The 20,443-nt window shown below is 43.1% G+C and overlaps 1 protein-coding gene and 1 long non-coding RNA gene across 4 annotated transcripts in view; one reads left to right on the top strand and one right to left on the bottom strand.

Moving 5' to 3' along the window:
• Positions 1-20,443, bottom strand: part of CRABP1 (cellular retinoic acid binding protein 1) — a 120,819-nt gene that overhangs the window by 30,573 nt on the left and 69,803 nt on the right. For 2 of the 3 annotated variants that reach the window (XM_068272596.1, XM_068272595.1), the window contains one exon: positions 6,113-6,291. In XM_068272596.1, coding sequence (XP_068128697.1) covers positions 6,113-6,291 — 179 coding nt within the window. Of the gene's footprint in view, positions 1-6,112; positions 6,292-17,017; positions 17,189-20,443 lie in introns of those variants that run through there. The other variant, XM_068272597.1, reaches the window with a different exon arrangement.
• The window catches only part of LOC137561319 (uncharacterized), a 41,521-nt gene that overhangs the window by 2,915 nt on the left and 18,163 nt on the right, over positions 1-20,443 (top strand). The window lies entirely within an intron of this gene.

Below are 20,443 nucleotides of genomic sequence, written 5' to 3'. Positions count from 1 at the left end.
GAACTTGCAGAAAACTGTTTTAGGCTATATTGTCCTTCATTAGTGCAAGGAATGGATGCATATGTCTCTGGAAGCAGAAATGTGAAGGTAGAGGTGTTACAGATTGCCCAGTTAAGGCAATGGGGCTTTGGGGCACCTTTAGACTTTTACTACATCCTACTTGTTCTGGTTTGCCTTATTCATTCACAGAGCTGAAATGATGCACTATGGATGTCCCTTATTGCTCATGTGAAACTGAATATCTGCAAATACCTTATGTTTTAAGAAATAAACATTACATATAGCATTTATTTGTAACACTATTTATTGTAAAATGGATGTGGTTGTGCACTGTGCGCACTGGATATGTTGGATCCATAAATCAACGCAGACTACTATTAGGTTGCAAGTAAGAATATGGGTAGTCTTACGGCAATAGTACTCCAAACAGGGTGCTGTTGCCAAGGTTGCCGAGTAATTATGGATATCCTCCTAACCTGGTGACCAATGGCAAGCAGGGAGTATGTGGCTGTGCAGCGGACCAACTTGTGACACCTCCACGGCTTGCAGGCAGGCCTCCTGCCACCTTCTCTCCTCCTGCTAAATCCTCTTCGCTGTCGTCATCCTCCTCCTCCTTGGCTGAGTGGCAGTTCAACTCTACTGGTGCTGCGATCTCCTCTCCAGCTACACAGCCCCAGCTCCCCAGGGCCTATGCTGCTTACCATGTACGACGGTGTCACGCCATCTTAGACATGTCTTGCCTCAAAGCGGAGAGTCACACTGGAGCAGCTCTACTGGCTGCTCTTAACAAACAGGTGGATCAGTGGCTGACCCCGCACCAGCTGGAGATCGGCAACGTGGTGTGTGACAACGGCAGCAATCTCATTTCCGCTTTGAATTTGGGAAAGCTGACACATGTACCCTGCATGGCACATGTGCTAAATCTAGTCATTCAAAGAATTGTGTCAAAGTACCCGGGCTTAGAGGACATCCTGAAGCAGGCCAGGAAGTTGTGTGGGCATTTCAGGCGGTCTTACACAGCCATGGCACACTTTGCCGAGATTCAGCGGAGAAACAAGTTGCCGGTGAGACGCCTCATTTGTGATAGCCCGACTTGCTGGAATTCGACCCTCCTTATGTTCTCTTGCCTGCTAGAACACGAGCAAGCCGTCACTCAGTACCTGTACAATTACATTAGAAGGACACAATCTGGGGAAATGGGGATGTTCTGGCCCAACAACTGGACACTCATGCAAAATGCATGCAGGCTCATGCGGCCATTTGAGGAGGTGACCAACCTGGTGAGTCGCAGTGAAGGCACCATCAGCGACTTGATCCTGTACGCTTACTTCCTGGAGCGTGCCGTGCGTAGAGTGGTGGATCAAGCTGTGGAGGAGCGTGAACAGGAACAGTTACAGGAGGAAACGCTGTGGGATCAATTCTCATCAAAACCTGATGTTTCCTCAACACCTGCGGCAGCACAGAGGAGGGAGGAGGAGGAAGAGTCGTGTGGGGAAGAGGAGTCAGACTCAGATGATGAGGAAGGTGTTTCTTTGGAAAAGGAGGAGGCGGAGGCAGAAGAACAACCGCAGCAGACATCGCAGGGGGCTTGTCCTGCTCAGCGTTCCCGTGGTATTTTTCGTAGCTGGGGGGAGGAGGAGGACTTACCTGACGTCACTGAGGAAGAGCAAGAGGAGATGGATAGTACGCCTGGATCTAACTTTGTGCAGATGGCGTCTTTCATGCTGTCCAGCCTGTTGAGGGACCCCCGTATAAAAAACTCAAGCGGAATGAGCTGTACTGGGTGGCCACGCTACTAGACCCTCGGTATAGGCACAAAGTGGCGGACATGTTACCAACTCACCTGAAGGAAGAAAGGATGCAGCACTTGCAGAACAAGCTGGCAACTATGCTTTACAATGCGTTTAAGGGTAATGTCACAGCACAACGCAATAAAGGTACCACTGCCAGTAATCCTTCTCCCATGTCCACGCTGGCAAGGACAGGACGCTCCAGCGATCTCATGGTGATGTCAGACATGCGGACATTCTTTAGTCCAACGCCTCGCCTTAGCCCTTCCGGATCCACCCTCCACCAACGCCTGGACCGGCAGGTAGCTGACTACCTGGCCTTAAGTGTGGATGTAGACACTGTAAGCAGCGATGAACCCTTGGACTACTGGGTGCGCAGGCTTGACCTGTGGCCAGAGCTGTCACAATTTGCCATCCAAATTCTGTCTTGCCCATCCTCAAGCGTCCTATCAGAAAGGACCTTCAGCGCAGCTGGAGGCATTGTCACTGAGAAGAAAAGTCACCTAAGTCACAAAAGGGTTCAGTACCTGACCTTTATCAAAATGTATGGATCCCGGAGGGCTACTGCCCGCCCGAAGACTAAGTCAGTCCCCACACACAGCACCTCTGCCAGCAGGCCGCTTGACTGCCTTCTCCGCCACCGCTAACGGGGTCCAGGACTCCAGGTGGATTCCTGAATTTTTAAGGCCGCTGCTAGCAGTGGCCGCTATAATAATTTTTCTGGTGCGTGTACATGCCTGCCTAATTTTTCTGGCTGCACTGCAGCTGTAACAACAAAACAAAAGGCATGTACATGTGCCAATTCCCCACAATGAACGCGTATCACAATGAAGCAATGACCACCGGCTATATGAGTGTATCGGGGGGGAGGGAACATCAACGATAATAAAGTCGTTGCTTCATTGTGGACAGACCAAATTTGATCAGCTGGACAGTCACTGTTGTTCTATCATTGAGCTACCACAGCCCAGCGACCATATGGGCTTGAAAACCGCCACGGCCTGCACTCTGGCCATGGTGCGCACCAGTCCAGCTCGGCCGTCACTACACAAACAGCTGTTTGTGATGCGTTACACAGTGAGTTTGGTGTGTCAGTGTGAAGCAGTACACTAATTACACTCCCTGATTGATGTATACACATGCAAGATGTTTTAAAGCACTTTAGGCCTGCAATTTAGCATTCAATGTGATTTCTGCCCTTAAAACGCTGCTTTGCGTCCAATCCAGATTTTCCCCCGGGTCTTTTGGTGCCTATCCCACTCCGCCATGCCCCCCTCCGGGTGTTAGACCCCTTGAAACATCTTTTCCATCCCTTTTGTGGCCAGCATAAATGTTTCTAGTTTTCAAAGTACGCCTCCCCATTGAAGTCTATTGCGGTTCACGAAAGTTCACAGGAGTTCGTGAACCCGGGTCGCGAACCGAAAATCGGAGGTTCGGGACATCTCTATTCATGAGTGGGAAGTATTTATGCTTACTGTCAATAACAAACAGTCATATTCCTTGTTTTGTCAACACTGTAAAGTGACGATAGAACACACACTTCATATGGGAACCAACTACTACTAATTATCACTCATTATATCTGTACATAAATGTGTAAGCTTACTTTGACACATATTTTCTTGAAAGTGCCCCTGTAGCGAAAGGGATCAGAAGGGTGATAATGTTTATTTTTTCATTAAAACAATGCATGCTGCCTGGTTGTCCTGCTGATCTTTTGTTTTCAGTAGCGCCTGAACCACACTTTTGAAACAAGCACGTGGTTTCTATGGTCAGATTTTAGACATAGAACTTGATCGGCATACTTGTTCTGGGGCGGTAGCTTAACGAATTACAGTAAAAGGCTGAGCAGTACAGCCAGGCAATATGCATTGTTTAAATGGATTTACATGTGGCAGTCTCTATATTCCTCTTATTACAAAGTCACTGTTTAAAACTTTAATAAATGCATTAACTACAATTTGCAACTTATTTAAATAATACCTTGCTTTTGGTCACTGTTAGGCTATATTCACACAGAAAAAATAACACCCAAAACAATATTTTATGATCACTTCAGATGACAATGTACCCGGGATTTGAGCTGCTTGGCTCTTTGCTAAGCAGCTCATTCTGTTCTATGGTGAGGGAGTAGATAACACAATGTAGCTTGCAATAAGAACTACAATAGTGGTCAGCTAAATAGGACTGACTGCATGTCAATAAAGGAGAGCCACTGATACCGGGAGACACTTGTGCTCACACTAGATGTTCAACCAAAATGATCATGAATGATAATTTCTAAAGAAAAAATCTAGTGTATATAAGTCCTTAAAGACATCAAAACACACTGCAGCATTCATGCATCTCACTTTTATCTAATAAAATTTAAAGATCTACTATCGCAAAAAAATTGTACAATTTACATATACAAATGACAAGTACATTTCTTCTAGAGTAAAATGCACTATAAATGACTTTTTTTCGGATGTTGCTGTAGGTAGTAACTATCTGACAGGTTTTAGACAGGTTTTTGCCCCTATGGGGGATTCCCAGTATTTCCTCTATTGTTTTGTCCTTTATGCAAAAGCAGTTCCTAGAAAGGAAACACTATGACGTAGCAGGTAAATGTGATGGGCAGCAGAGAATGACATTATACTGGCATGCATTTGCAAGATGCATATCGCCACTTGGGTTGAAGAAACAACACATTTGAATCACTCTAGCCATGCCTTGCATGACTATCGAGATTCTCATGTGTGATGCGAAAAAAAGGTTGTCAACTGTCCGTTTTTTTTGTTTTTTTTTTTAACCACACGCAAATCCTGATGCAGCCTATTGATTTCAGTGGGCTGTAATATCGCATCCAAATTCACATGCAGGTATACATGCAGGAATTGCAGTAATAGAAACTCAGCCTAAGTGACAGCGACATAGGAAAAAAGTTATTTATAGCACATTTTACTGTGGGAGAAATGTACATTTTACACATATGCATACACATGTAGTTTACATTTCGCGATACTGGTCCTTTAATTGGTAGTTTTACTTTTGTTTAAAGATTTCATTTGACATATATCATGAGTGCAGGTGGAATGCAAGAAGAGACAGCTGGAAAGTGAAGCAGATTGTTAAAGAACAGCCACATGTAACGTTAACCTTCTCTGAAGCAACCATACACCACTCTGTATGTAAGAAGGTAGTTTGAATGGAACTATATTTTTTGGGAGTAGAGTAATACTAATTGGGGGGGGGGGGGCAGGGGCGTTTCTGCCTTTTTGTTACTCCAGGCAACAACCCACTGATCCTGTTGCATTTTGTTGCTCAGCCTCACAGCTGCACTTATCCTAGTGGCCAGCATCTCCTACAGCATGTAGCATAATTACACACTGCAGGAGGAGAGCCAGCACTAGAGGGAGCAGAAAACAGTCAGGATGGTCGCACAGGCACAGCACTGGACTTAAGAGGGGAGGAAAGAGCGCTATACTCTGCCTTTACACAATGGACTGGGGGAGTGCGGGAGGGGGACAGGAACAGATAGTGGGACAAGGGGATAGAGGGAGGACAGAAGGAGGCACAGTGGGACAAAGGGAGGCACAGGGGGATGCACACAGAGCCAGATCATCCACATGGCAACTTAGGCAAGTGCCTAGGGCCTGGAGAGAGTCTAGGGTTCAGTTTATGCTAGCCGCCAACAAATCTTGCCAAAAAAGCTAGGTGGCCATCAAGCGTGGGCCCAAAATTGTTGCTTGCCTAGGACACCATTTCACTTTAATCCATCTCAGGATGCACAGAGGGGCAGGGGTGTCACAGGGGGACTGAAGGTGGCACAAGAAGGAGGCACAAAGGGAGACAGAAGGAGGTACAAAGGGAGACAGGAGGCACAGGGGGATAAAGGGACACACAGGGGGCAGAGGTGGCACAAGGAGACAGAAGGAGGTACAAACACCCATGGGGGAAGTGGCTTCTTTCGGGAGGTAGGGCTTCATCCAAGAGTCGGGTCTTAGTTCATGGGGCGGGGCTTACTCAGGGGCATGGCACCCGCAAGGACCAGTGGCACTCCAGGCAGTGGCCTGTAATGCCTATGCCTAAAAACACCCCTGGGGGGAGAACATGGGAGTAGCGGTTAGGGTGTCAAATTACAGTATGTACAGTACTCCTTGCTAGTACTTAGAGCTTTGTCTGCATAATAGTATGTAATTTACAGTATATTATTACTGGTATGTAATGAACCTACAATAGATAGAACATTCCTGGTGATCTTATAGTTCAGATGCTTTCAAAATAGCTTTATGTTAGTCCACAGCATTACAGTAGATTATTGATGTATATAGAGAAAATACCTTGCATTTTCTGCCATCCACAGTCTCCTCATCAAACTCTTTTCCAACTGTGAACTGAATCTCTGTAGTTCTGACAGTGGTTGACGTCTTGATATAAAACTGGTCTCCACTCTGACGGATTTCAACGTGAGGTTTAGAAGCTGCAGCCCCTGCTACTTTCCTGAGCATGGCGTTTACACCTGTATAGTTACATTCATTGTTAAAATGTCATCAAAACAAAAATGATTCTTCATCATTTGTTATGAGAGACATGACTCAGTATTAATTCTTCAGCCTTATTAAATCAGTCAAGTTGCCATAAAGCGGACCTGTACCCATCCACAGAACCACCAGCGTAACAACAGTCCCTGCTATGGGAGCCCACTCCTCTTCCTTCCCTTCTTGCACAGTAGCATGGGGAGCAGTGCAATATTTACCTGTTCCACGCTGCTTTGGGTCTCCTCTTCCTCCTTCTTCCTGGGAGCTGGGCGCTCTATGCTGCCTTCATCTGGCTCCCGATGTATATTACGCAGGCAGCATAAGGTGAGTGGCAGCCAGGAGGACGAGCAACAGGTATATATTACACTCCTCCCCGCTCTACTGTGCAAGGTTGGGGGTGGTACTTTGAGGGTTTTACTGGCCCCCATGATGCGCAGGGGAGGTGCAGGGCATGTGGAAATGTGGCTTGGGGGCCTGAGGGACTATTATTCCTGCAAAGAAAATACTTTTCTTCACCTATTTTTGGTACTTTTATAATTGCAGAGTGCTGAAAAGTTATTTTACACAGATAAAAAAATTATCACCTAAAAGACAACTTAGAAGAAAAAGTAAACTGATCAAGGGCCCAGGTTTTCTGTGTGTATTGACTTGTGAGTTGTATCTCCCAGGCCCGGTCTGCCCATGATGCCAAGTGAGGCGACTTCCTCAGGCAGCAGAAGTCTGGGGGCAGCACCAGGAAGAAACAGGAAATGAAGAGAGTGCCTGGCCAACATATACTGGGGGCAACTGTACCTGGCTAACCTATACTGGGGGCAACTGTACCTAGCTACCAACACTGGGGGTACCTATAACTGGCTACCCAACTATACTGGGGGTGTTTTGGGGAGGCTCACTGCAACTATAGCGTGTGGTGCAAATTGTTGTGTGCTGTGCGATCGTTCCAATTTGGGGGAAGGGTGGGGGGGGGGCGCAAATCCTCACAAGTTTGCCTCAGGCAGCAAAAGTCTTGAACCGGCCCTGGTATCTCCAGCCCTTCTTACAATGCAATCTGCCGTTATAACTACACTTGACAAATCACATAATTATCAGCACTGGAATCCCAAGAAGAAAGGGGGGTATTTCAGGTGCCTCTGTTGCTAATGTGTACTCAAAAGGGCCAGTTTGTTTCAAGAGTGTTATTTGAATAGGTTTAGTCCTATTCTGTAGATAAAGTGGTTCAGAGCAGGTGTATAACTATAACCATTGCAGCTACTTTGGGTGTAAAGGTGGGTTGGGGGACATTTTGTTCCTAGCTTGTTTAGTGTTCTCTTTATATCTTGTGGGCACTGGTATTTTGACAAAACCTCCCTGCCGTTCTAAAAATCCTTAACCTCCCTGCCGTTCTAAAAATGTGCTGTGCATGGCAGGGAGGTTTTTTTTTTTTTATAGCATGTAGCTAGCCTAGCGCTAGCTACATGCTTCCCCCCTCCCTGCGGCGTCCCTCCATATGCGCCGATCGCCGCCGGCGCATATGCCCATCCGGAAATCCCGCTCTGAACGGGATTTCCATAAGGGCTTCCCCCGTCAACGTCGTGACGTCAGAGGGAGTCCCGATCCACCCCTCAGCGCTGCTTGGAACTGATTGGCCAGGCAGCGCACGGGTCTCGGGGAGGGGGCACCCTCTGATGCGGCGGGTAGCGGCGAATCGGCGTGGACTGGTGGCGATCATAAGTGACACGCAGCTAGCAAAGTGCTAGCTGCGTGTATAAAAAAAAAATTATGCAAACCGGCCCAGCAGGGCCTGAGGAATCTTCCGCGGCAGGTTACCCCGAGCTGAGGTCGGGATAACCGGCAAGGAGGTTAATGCATAATTAAGTATACAACAAGTATACACACAGGAACAAACTATTTGCATATATTCAGCAGTGATGCACTGGGAGACATCTCGGAGCTCACTACAACCTGAATTATCGCATACTTTCTGTTTTAAGAAAGAAAACTTTTTTTTTACATGCATTTTAGTAAGGTTTTTTTTTAACCATTGTAGCCCCTCACACACTCTAATGAGTTCTGGTTCACCATGAGCTTGCTGGTTAGTCTGTACCTCTGGGTTTTTCAAGTCCTACTCCATAGAGCCAAATGAATCCATGCCATGCACTGATGAGGATCAACCAATCCGAAACAGTCTGTATGCATGTTGGATTATTATGGCTCTGTAATAATTACAAGCTGACACATCATTGCATTCCAGCGGATCTGGAGGTGTGTTTATCTTCTAAGGGCAACAATGGTTAATTTGCATATATTCAGCAGTGATGCACTGGGAAACCTCTCAAGCTCACTCCAACCTCAATTATCGCAAATACTTTCTGTTTTAAGAAAGCAAACTTTTTGTTTTCCACACAGGAACAAATGAATGATGATATTCATTTAAAGGAACACCACTGTTGAGCAACGTTAGCTCTTCCTGCCATAAGCCTAGTATTGTAATACAGTGAAAACTAAACTGAAAAAAATGTGGCCAGCCTGAGGTTTCAAATGTGCTTTATTATCAAGACAAATGTGGACATGCAACACAGCCTAAAACTGGAGAGACCTAAGCAAGTGGGTAAAGATTACGGTGGCACCAAACAGCTAATATCTGTTTTGCATGCTAAAAGAAACACTTGATCTGCAATGCACTGATGTCTTAATGAATGTAATTTTACTGGCATTTATTTTGATTATTGAAACTCAGGAGCTGCTGCTTTTCCTACCCTAGGCTCACATGTGCTTTTCTGCTTTCTGAAATAAAAGTTGGGGGTCAGCTTATATGCAGGTCGGCCTATACACAAGTATACAGTGGCTTGAAAAAGTATTCGGGCCCCTTGAAGCTTTCCACATTTTGTCACATTACTGCCACAAACATACATCAATTTTATTGGAATTCCACGTAAATGACCAATACAAAGTGGTGTACACGTGAGAAGTGGAACGAAAATCATGCATAATTCCAAACATTTTTTACAAATAAATAACTGCAAAGTGGAGTGTGCATAATTATTCAGCCCCCTTTGGTCTGAGTGCAATCAGTTGCCTATAGACATTGCCTGATGAGTGCTAATGACTAAATAGAGTGCACCTGTGTGTAATCTAATGTCAGTACAAATACAGATGCTCTGTGAAGACCTCAGAGGTTGTCTGAGAGAATCTTGGGAGCAACAACACCATGAAGTCCAAAGAACACACCAGACAGGTCAGGGATAGAGTTATTGAGAAATTTAAAGCAGGCTTAGGCTACAAAAAGATTCCCAAAGCCTTGAACATCCCACAGAGCACTATTCAAGCGATTATTCAGAAATGGAAGGCATATGGCACAACTGTAAACCTACCAAGACAAGGCCGTCCACCTAAACTCACAGGCCGAACAAGGAGAGCGCTGATCAGAAATGCAGTCAAGAGGCCCATGGTGACTCTGGACGGGCTGCAGAGATCTACAGCTCAGGTGGGAGACTCTGTCCATAGGACAACTATTACTCCTGCACGGCACAAAGTTGGCCTTTATGGAAGAGTGGCAAGAAGAAAGCCATTGTTAACAGAAAAGCATAAGAAGTCCCATTTGCAGTTTGCCACAAGCCACCTTCTTCCACAGCAAACATGTGGAAGAAGGTGCTCTGGTAAGATGAGGCCAAAATTGAACTTTTTGGCCAAAATGCAAAACGCTATGTGTGTCGGAAAACTAACACTGCACATCACTCTGAACACCCCATCCCCACTGTCAAATATGGCGGTGGCAGCATTATGCTCTGGAGGTGCTTCTCTTCAGCAGGGACAGGGAAGCTGGTCAGAGTTGATGGGAAGATGGATGGAGCCAAATACAGGGCAAACTTGGAAGAAAACCTCTTGGAGTCTGCAAAAGACTTAAGACTGGGGCGGAGGTTCACCTTCCAGCAGGCCAACAACGCTAAACATAAAGCCAGGGCAACAATGGAATGGTTTAAAACAAAACATATCCATGTGTTAGAATGGCCCAGTCAAATTCCAGATCTAAATCCAATCGATAATCTGTGGCAAGATCTGAAAACTGCTGTTCACAAACACTGTCCATCTAATCTGACTGAACTGGAGCTGTTTTGCAAAGACGAATGGGCAAGGATTTCAGTCTCTAGATGTGCAAAGCTGGTAGAGACATACCCTAAAAGACTGGCAGCTGTAATTGCAGCAAAAGGTGATTCTACAAAGTATTTACTCAGGGGGGCTGAATAATTACGCACACCCCACTTTGCAGTTATTGATTTGTAAAAAAATGTTTGGAATGATGTATGATTTTCGATCCACTTCTCACGTGTACACCACTTTGTATTGGTCTTTAACATGGAATTTCAATAAAATTGATGCATGTTTGTGGCAGGAATGTGACAAAATGTGGAAAACTTCAAGGGGGCCGAATCCTTTTGCAAGCCACTGTACATGGTAATAGATGACCTATAAACAAACAAAGTAAGTATTTTAAGTTAACTTAAAGCATAAGGAAATGTCTACTTATGGCGTGTGCAAAACATATATACATGTGCCTTAAGCGGGTACCTGAGATAAAATCACCCACAGTAAGGAGTACGTCACAGACAGCATCTTTTATAAAGGAGTACAAGGTAAAATAATGTTGAAAAACACTAATATAGCTGAAAGTACTTTCATAGTTCATAACTGGAGTAAATCAATGAGATGATTATCATGGATGCATATTTACTGAAAACTATATGCAACTAGGCCAATTAAATACACTTCAGGGCAAAATTGGATTGACCCATTTCCAAGCCCTGTGCAATTATTAGTAAAAACAAAACAGAGGACACCAAGAACCCAATAGTGCAATATTGTCTAGTAAGCTCAATATATAATGTATTGTCAAAGGTTCTTATACTCACAAAGGTGGGTTACCATCAGGCAACCACTTGACAGGCAGGTGGGGAGTATTAGTACCTGACCCCACTCAGGTATAAAAGTCACTCTCTGTAGATAGGAAAATGGGGAAAGAACCCCTCCACCAGGGGTGGACTTAATCGTGCTGTAATATGTACGAGCAGAGGCGCCAAGCAGAGTAAAACAATGTTCTAAAAATGATAAAAAAAGGGGAGTCGAGGTGGACTTATCTCCCTCTGGTAGTGGACATATACTCAAATGCAGAGTAAAAAATATACAATTTATTCACAGCTCCATAAAATCGCAACGCGTTTCGCAGTCAACAGTCCCGATTCATCAGGCAGTACAGGAGCATATAAAACTGGTTCAGGTCCATAAAGCGTGTACAGAGGCGCTCACACGCCTCTGTACACGCCTATCATTTTTAGAACATTGTTTTACTCTGCTTGGCGCCTCTGTTCTTACATATTACAGCACTGTGCAATTATTAGCATGTTACGGTGAGGTAATCCCTTGATCCTTCTATTGAGATGAGGGCACTCTCATGGGACATAGCTTAGGTGACCACAAGTCTTCACCAGATTGGCCCACAAGAGGCAATGGACTTTTCTGCAAGTGCCCACCAGGTTGCACCAGTGAGAGATACCCCAATGGTGGTTAGAAAAACAAGCAACACCACAATTAGGAGTGCGTTCAGAAGAGAAGTCCAGTAGCAAATCGTGATCAGGACACGTGGGAAAAAGTGTAGTGTAAAGAAGACTGAGTTCAAGGAAACCTGCAAATAGCTGAAGGAGGTAACAGTCCAAGTTGGTGCAGGCAGAGATCATGCAAAATCCAGTAACCAGTCCAAGTGTCACAACAAGTGAATCCAGAAAAAGGCAGGGGTCAAACCAGAGATCAAGGGAGAATCAGACAAGCCGGATCAGTAACAAAAGCACCAAGATCAGGCAAATATACGCAGTGGTATGGTCAGACAGTACCACCACAGCTGACAGTAGTATCAGTACTGGTGACAGGGTGAGGTTGCTTTAGAGAGGCACAGGATGCTTGACTGGCACATGAAGCATAGCACCGACACAAGGCCGCCGGACTCCACACCTGCACACGCAGAGCTGTGGCTCATGCCGTGCATGTGTGCACGTGCCCCCAGCAAAACATTGAAATCCTCGAGCAGTTGCATGCACTGCAGAACACGTTCTCAGAAGATGCAGCAAGGATGGGAGAGTGTAACTCTCTCATCTCATTGACAAAGTTTGTTCATTACTCTGTCCACCTGACTGGAATTCAACTACAAAACGTGGAGCTGAGGAAACGGAGAGCAGCCGGGTATTATAGGCACTCGCATGAAATGATGTCATCATCTTTGCTCAGAGCATCACCCACTATGTTAGACAAGACCAGACTCTCCACAGGTCTTTCTTTTCCACCTAACATGCACTATACCTTAATGGGAGATAGTGGAAACTGCAGTCACTTGATGTTTATAAATATTTAAAGATGTGTCAGACAGATTCCAGGAGTCTTGATTCTAGAAATATGTCTGAGTAGTTGTTTCTGGTAATCTTTATGGATCAGAAATATTGTGATTCATCTAAAAACTATAAGAGGTTTGTGTACACCTGATCAGTATAATATATTTCATGCTAGTGAAAATTAAGGCTTTGTATCTCTCCTAACACATAGAGTGATGATCTATAGCAGGCTCAACATTATTACAGCAGATACCCCTTTATAAAATACAGTGTTTACCAAGTAATATCATTTCAAGTACCCTTTGACAGGAGTGCTCCATACATGTGCATGAATGTTTTCCAACCATTCCCTTCAATAAACTAAAATGACTTATTCACGTTTGTTTATACAGGATTGCCATATAATCAATCTCAAAAATAGATTGAATGTGACAAGTTCAAGTACCCTCTGCCGTTACTAACTTCCCCCTGGGGCATGCATTGAGCATCTAAGTTCAGAAGTGAGGCATATATTTTACAACTATTAAAGCAGGCATGGGCAAGCTTGGCCCTCCAGCTGTTAAGGAACTACAAGTCCCACAATGCATTTGCCTTTATGAGTCAAGAATGTGGCTGTAAGACTCCTGCAATGCATTGTGGGACTTGTAGTTCCGTAACAGCTGGAGGGCCAAGTTTGCCCATGCCTGATTCTACTTTTGTTGAGGAAAACACAATGCATTTAGTTTTCGTGTATATATAACAGGGATTGTCATTATTTCAGGCTGTTTACTTTTTTTTCCTAATTGTAACTAGCAGAAAGGCATGTAAAAGCTTAAAGGGACACTGTAGGGGGGTCAGGGGAAAATGAGTTGAACTTACCTGGGGCTTCTAATGGTCCCCCGCAGACATCCTGTGCCCGCGCAGCCACTCACCGATGCTCCGGCCCCGTCTCCGGTTCACCTCTGGAATTTCAGACTTTAAAGTCTGAAAACCACTGCGCCTGCGTTGCCGTGTCCTCGATCCCACTGATGTCAGCAGAAGCGTACTGCGCAGGCCCAGTATGGTCTGTGTCTGCGCAGAACGCTTCTGGTGACATCAGCGGGATCGAGGACACGGCAACGCAGGCGCAGTGGTTTTCAGACTTTAAAGTCTGAAATTCTAGAAGTGAACCGGAGGCGGGACCGGAGCATCGGTGAGTGGCTGTGCGGGCACAGGATGTCTGTGTGGGACCATTAGAAGCCCCGGGTAAGTTCAACTCATTTTCCCTCGACCCCCCCTACAGTATCCCATTAAGAGTGTGTAAAATAAGTAACAAAAGCTGCTGCTTTATGCACCTGTTTGCTCCTGAAGTAAGGTGAGAGTTTTCCCAAGTATTATCGCACCAGTACTCCAAAGAGATTAGTGTTGCCATGATTGCAAGGATGTGCAATTTGAGGTTGCTCTTAGTTTTGGAAATTCATAGCTGGCTGTAGACTTAAAGAGACACTGAAGCGGGGAAAAAAAGGATACAATGAATTGGTTGTATAGTGCGGATAATTACTAGAACATTAGTAGCAAGGAAATATTCTCATATGTTTATTTTCAGTTATATAGTGTTTTTTATAACATTGGATCATTCTCTAATATTTGCAGTTTACACACTACTCAGCATTCTAAATTATTTTACAGAGCAGCTCAGTGAACTATTGACCTGTCCTCTGGAGAGAAGAAAGAAATTCAGTGATTGACAGTTGAGATAACAAGCTTCAGAAGACAGAGTTCTCTGCATCTTTAAAAGTCGCGGAGCTCAATGGCTTTTTTGTATAGATAGCAACTGGAGTTTCTTAACCCTTCCTGTACTGGAAACAATATTAGACTTATATCTCTGCTCCTAATGTTTTATTTCTTAGCTGTACTACACAAACAAATCATTATATCATAATTTTTTTTCGCATCAGTGTCTCTTTAAATGGAAATTGTAAAGCACCCATGCATATTTATTTCCCTTTAAATTAAACATATAAACATCTTTAACATTCTAATCTGACATGTTGTATGATGCAACATTCTTCCTTACTGGTTCATGAGCCCCAAAACCTAATGTTCTCTATTATGGTAGTACTATGTTAGAGTACTCATGTCTTGCTGTCACTGATCATGTGTGAGATAAAGGAAGAGAGCTTACTGTAACTTTCCTACAAAAACAATTATTTGTAAAGTCCCCAGGATTTAGGGTTCTCTGGGCTGTTGTGGCAGAAATCTAATAGTGTGTCCCCAAAAAACAATGTTATTTTAAAATCAATAAAACCGAGCTGAAGTCGGATACAGATTGCTGACCAGCACATAGCAGAGATGCAATAGAAACAATATTTAAAGTTTTTAAATTTAATATAATGTTATAGATATTGTCTTTAGTTTTAAGAAGCGTATTGATTAATTTACTGAGGCCATTGTGTTTCTAATGAAATAAGCATGCTTCCAAGCACATTTATTGACAGAAGAAGAAGAATTTTAAGATTGCAACTGCTTTGTGTACTCTATATGCTGGGCTTCTGTCTGTATTTGACTTTAGTTATCATTGAGTGATTTTTATTGCCATATTCATATTTGTCGAGGGACTCAGTTTACAATGTGAGGACTTTAGAAATTTCAAGACTCTTCTGCTTTTGCAATACTGCAACAATTTTGAACTTAAAAAACCCAACACTTTCAAAAAGTTCCATATACATGTTATTATAACAAGCAACCACACTGAATATGAAGCTATTGCAGCATGACGCCCAGGAATGCCATACTTTCACAAGACAAAGTGCACACTGTAGTGCAAGTTCCACTTGTCAGTGGTTTTCCTGTCAGCTAGAAAGCTATTCAATTGTTTTTTGCATTATTGTGAAGGGCTTCAAACCTGGTCTAGTCATATCCCTTGCATACTTGTGAAGCTAAAGAACTTATGGTGATGTCATCACATCAGCCCTCCCCCAGAGCTTCTTGATAGGTTGTGCTGTATTGGTGTACTATCCTATGGGAGTTTCACCCTATAGAATTTCTTTCATCGTGGGAGTGCAAAATATTTTTTCAGCTTTTAAAACCAGAGTCTAAGTGACCAACTAATGTATAACACACTTTTTTTTAACCTTCATTGCCCAATTTAAGTTTTAACACATCATGGTATTTTGTATTATGCTATATGGTTTTAAATCACAGTTTCCATATTAACTATTCAGTTTGTATTATTAATAGCTAGTAACTATTCAGTTCATGTATTTGTCTAAAATGTAATTTGCTATCTACAGTTGATAATAGCTCCCATTTCTTTATTACATTTTTTTTAGCTTTAAGCTAATTTTTATTGTAGAACACTGCAGATGTTTACTTCTGTATCTTATTCACCCAACTTAAAAGTTAAAGTTTATTTAAAATCTAATCTTTTTCAATTTTTTAACAGTATAATAGTGCCTAACTGTGGCTGTGAATAAAATCCAGAATTAAATGACTTGAAATGCTCAGTCGTGTACTTGAAGTTCTATTACTGTATGATTACATGTTAGAGCAAACAAAGCTTCATTTCACCTGTAGAGATTACTCCTTTATCAGATCTCCCAATTATCTACCTTTCTATAGCAAGATTTTGTGGATCACATCAATAAAGTGTTCCTCAGATCTGTGCTCAGAAACCATTAATTTATAAATAAATCTGTGTTTATAAATGTATAAAACGTCACCTGTCAGTGGAACATTATTTCAGATTTAAGAAATACTGCTCTAATGCATATTCTGTACATGCTGTTAATGAATTGCTGATTCCTATGTAAATTGTTACGTTGCTTTAATTAAACTCTACTACTGCCTACATTCCTTAACTTTTTTTATCTATTCTCTGTGTACTGTTGTGTGTACTAAGCCACAGATTGTGCTGTCATTTATAGTATTGTCATCTAGTGATATAATCTTCCTAGACCCCCACCTGTGGATATTATCCTCTTATTTAACAAATGCCTGTCTAACTGCCATTATCTTTTTGTATTGACTGAATGAATCTTTAAGTGGTAGAGGTTCTTTGTTTTTACTTATAAACTTCTACAAAACCAGCAACTGTTTTTTGCCCATTTTGAGATTTTTGTAAGCTTTCAAAGACACTTACATATCAAAGTCTATCTATCTATCTATCTATCTATCTATCTATCTATCTAACTATCTATCTATAGCAAACATATTCTCAACTATAGTATCATATCAAGGCACAATAGAAGTTAAGGATTTGCAAATGAGAAAAAGTGTAAAAAGTTATGCATTTCCTATCTTTAAATTGCATTTAAAATATAAATGGTGAAATCTAGTGCACACAGTTCTACAAGTATGCTGCTATGCTGTGCAGTCCCTGGTTTGTCAGTCTTACCAAGTGCTTTGAGAAGTTCATCAAAATTCTCACTGCTTCTCATTTTCCAAATTCCTGCAAAATCCGGCATGATGTCTGTGCTAATTCTCCAGCAAGCACTGGCGGTGATGAGGGCAGAAAGGAAGGGACAGGGAGGCTCACCCTGAGAGGACGGTCTGTTTCCAGCCAGACGTCTAAATGAGTCCTGTCTTATTCTCTCATGTGTGTCATCTTGATGGAGGAGAGAATATGCGCCCCTCCTTCAGCCCTCTCCTCTGCCCCCACTTCTAAAGTGTCAGTTTTTCATATTGAATATAAGTACCTTTCCAGGATATATTTATAGTGCAGAAATATACCACATAATCCTGCAAGCGGATGTAATGGGAGAAAGTGCTAAAGACGTTTCATTATTCCCTCTTGAAATATATCATTGCAAGTAATGTACTGATTATAAAAGGCACATCCTAAAAAGTTATATCTAGGTCTGAAACCGTGAAACATCACAACTACATGGATATTCTGTGTTTTCATTGCCTTTGAAATACATACAAACTAAAGGGTTAACCCTTGCCATCCCGGGCACAGTTACATGTGCTGTAGATCTAACATTATCGTCGGTCAGTCTGACAGTTAATGGTCACCTTTTGAATCAGGATAATTGAGATTTCCAGTTTTAATTTACTATAAACAGTCATTTTGTGTGAAACTGGCAATTTGTGACAAACAGTACATACTTTTTTATTATAGATAAATAAACAGTGGAGCGTAAAGGAAATATTTGGCACCTGGTAAACACCCCTTCCCAGATTTGAGGTCCGAGGTAGCCAATTGAAGTGGGTTTGAATCTACTGACAAAAATCTCAGTAGCAATAAATAGCATTAGTGCTTACTGGTAAGCTTACTGCATGCCATCTGCTGCTTTCCACACTGATTACTGATGTAAGGTCCTCTATATGGTGCCCTCAGTTTTTGGACATGAACAGGATGCTGAATTAATGCATGGTACACACAGAACTACAAGGCTGATGGCCACATCTGCACTCTGCACCAATGCATAGAGAAGACCTGTGGTCAAATGATGTAGCGGGTGAGCTGAGAATGCATCATGTGTGGAGTAAAATAAATATTACCTCCAACCAGTGTTGGCATCTAGTGCTGGAACTGAACATTCATCGCATGTACAGTTCTAATTTAAAGCACACTTATATTCATGAAATCCATCATTTATAGGCTTACATTCGAAAGAAAGTGACAGCTGATTAAAAAAATGGACCAAAAAATTCACATGACCATGCGGCAAAATGCGCTGACAGGAGCATATGCATAACGCTGCCCCCCGCATGGCCCTAGCACACCCCCTGCATGCCCTTTGCCGCCAGTCACTGCTCCTCACCAGTGGCGTACTCCCTACTGCACAGGAAGTCAGTCACTAGAATTCGCGGTTTACCCGCCACATTTGCATTGTTCCATGCATGCGTGCATGGAGCCACATGGTGCCACATCTCAAAAAGTAGCTCCCCTTTCAACAGCAGCAGCCCTATAATGAAGCAGACTGAATCACATAATTCAGGGCAGACTGTAGGGGGCAGCATCAGCTCTACACTCAGCTGATATTTTTCAGTCTCCACCTCTGCTCTGCTGCTTCTGTCTGACTCATGGAGATCAGAGCCTGCCTGCTGTGAGTCTGTGTGTGCTGGCTTGCCCCTCAAATAAATATGCACTGCTTTTTGCTAACCATTCTCCCTCTGGTTTCCCTGTAGTTTATTGCTGTGCATGTATATCTGAGGAAGTGTGTGTGTTACCCATCCGCTCTCAGCCATACACCTATCAGCACCCGTTTACACTCTCTCTGTCTCTCTCTCTCTCTCTCTCTCTCTTTCTCTCTCTCTCTCTATAAATATATATATATATATATAGTATATATATATATATATATACAGTATATATACACTGTACATTCTCACAAGTTCGCTTCTGGCAACAAAAAGTCTACAACCTGTCCTGCCTGTCAGTCATGTTTGGTTCTGTGATAAAGGTAGCAGGAAAAAAGGGCGCCGGCTGAGGGTGGACGAAAAGGGAGTAGCCATAGACTTTAATGCAATTATCGTTAATACAGCGAAAAAAGCAGAAAAAATGGCGCCACAAAAAATTTCGTTAATAACATTACAACATTATAGTTTTTGAGGTAGTTATCATTTTAGAAGTTTACAACGGTATAGTTTGTGTCATATTATTTCGTTAATAACTACAGATTTTACATTTTCAAAGGTATTATCGTTAATATATGTAAACGGGTGTTTCTGCAGAGGGAGTGGCTAGGGTTAGGCACCACCAGGGAAGTGGTTAGGGTTAGGCACCACCTAGGTGGCGGTTAGTTTTAGGCAACACTGGGGGGGGGGTTAGGGTTAGGCACCACCAGAGGGGTGGTTAGGGTTAAGGTCCGTACACACCGCCCGGCGGATCGCTCGGAAACAGCTGTATCAGTCCGCCGACAGTGCGTACACACGCCGGACTGTCGTTGGAATGCCCACCCAGCGGGAGGCAACGACTGACCCGTAGTTGCCTCCAGTCCGGCGTGTGTACGGACCTTTAGGCACCACCGGGGGGGATGGTTAGGGTTAGGCGCCACTAGGGGAGTGGTTAGTTTTAGGCACCACCAGGGGAGGGTTTTGTGTGAGTGTAGGGTTGGGTGAAGCAGTACTGACGAAAAACATAACGACATTTAACTTTAATATTTATTCGTTATTATTTCTCGTTTGTTTTTGTAACAGTAAAAGTAACGTTAGCAAATTTCGTTAATACCTGGCGCCAAATTCGTTAATAAGTCGTGCCCTTTTTTCACGGCGCCCTTTTTTCATGCACGCGTGATAAAACTTGAATATTTTGTGAGTGTTGTGGCTGCTTTAGGTAGGTACTTTGAGTGTTACATCTTGAGTTTAAATAGTGGTATTGCAAGTCTGCAACAATACAGCATCGCAAAGATGGCCCAAAGTAATTTTTTCTTATTTGCGAATACAGTGAAAAATTACATTGCAGTTTGATAGTAAATGGAGCTTTTTAAATGCTGTACTTCTAATAAAGTCAGAAGCAGAAAAAAACCTACTCATCTGACATCCCTAATTATAGTCGGTGTCTGTGATAACGGATGGCTTACTACGCATACACTTAAACACTAGGAACCTCTTATTTGAAACAGCTCTTTAAAACCTTGGCTGGTGTTCAGCTGCAACATTTATTATTATGCCATGATCATTGTGGTGTGTTCATGCTCCCTGAGGCGATGGAACAGTTAATGCATGTCACAGCTGCATTTTGGGCTTGATGGACTGTCCCAGCTGGTAAACGTGTGTAAGACACTTGGGACTGAGATGCAGACATTAAGGTGTCATAAATCCAAGCACCTCCTGGAAGTAATGACAGACATTGCAATAAATCTACATAATATGA

Source organism: Hyperolius riggenbachi, chromosome 3 (genome assembly GCF_040937935.1).
Source record: "Hyperolius riggenbachi isolate aHypRig1 chromosome 3, aHypRig1.pri, whole genome shotgun sequence".
In the NCBI taxonomy this organism is placed as follows: Eukaryota; Metazoa; Chordata; class Amphibia; order Anura; family Hyperoliidae; genus Hyperolius; species Hyperolius riggenbachi.
The sequence above is the reverse complement of the archived record's forward strand: the minus strand, read 5'-3'. Positions and strand labels throughout refer to the sequence as shown.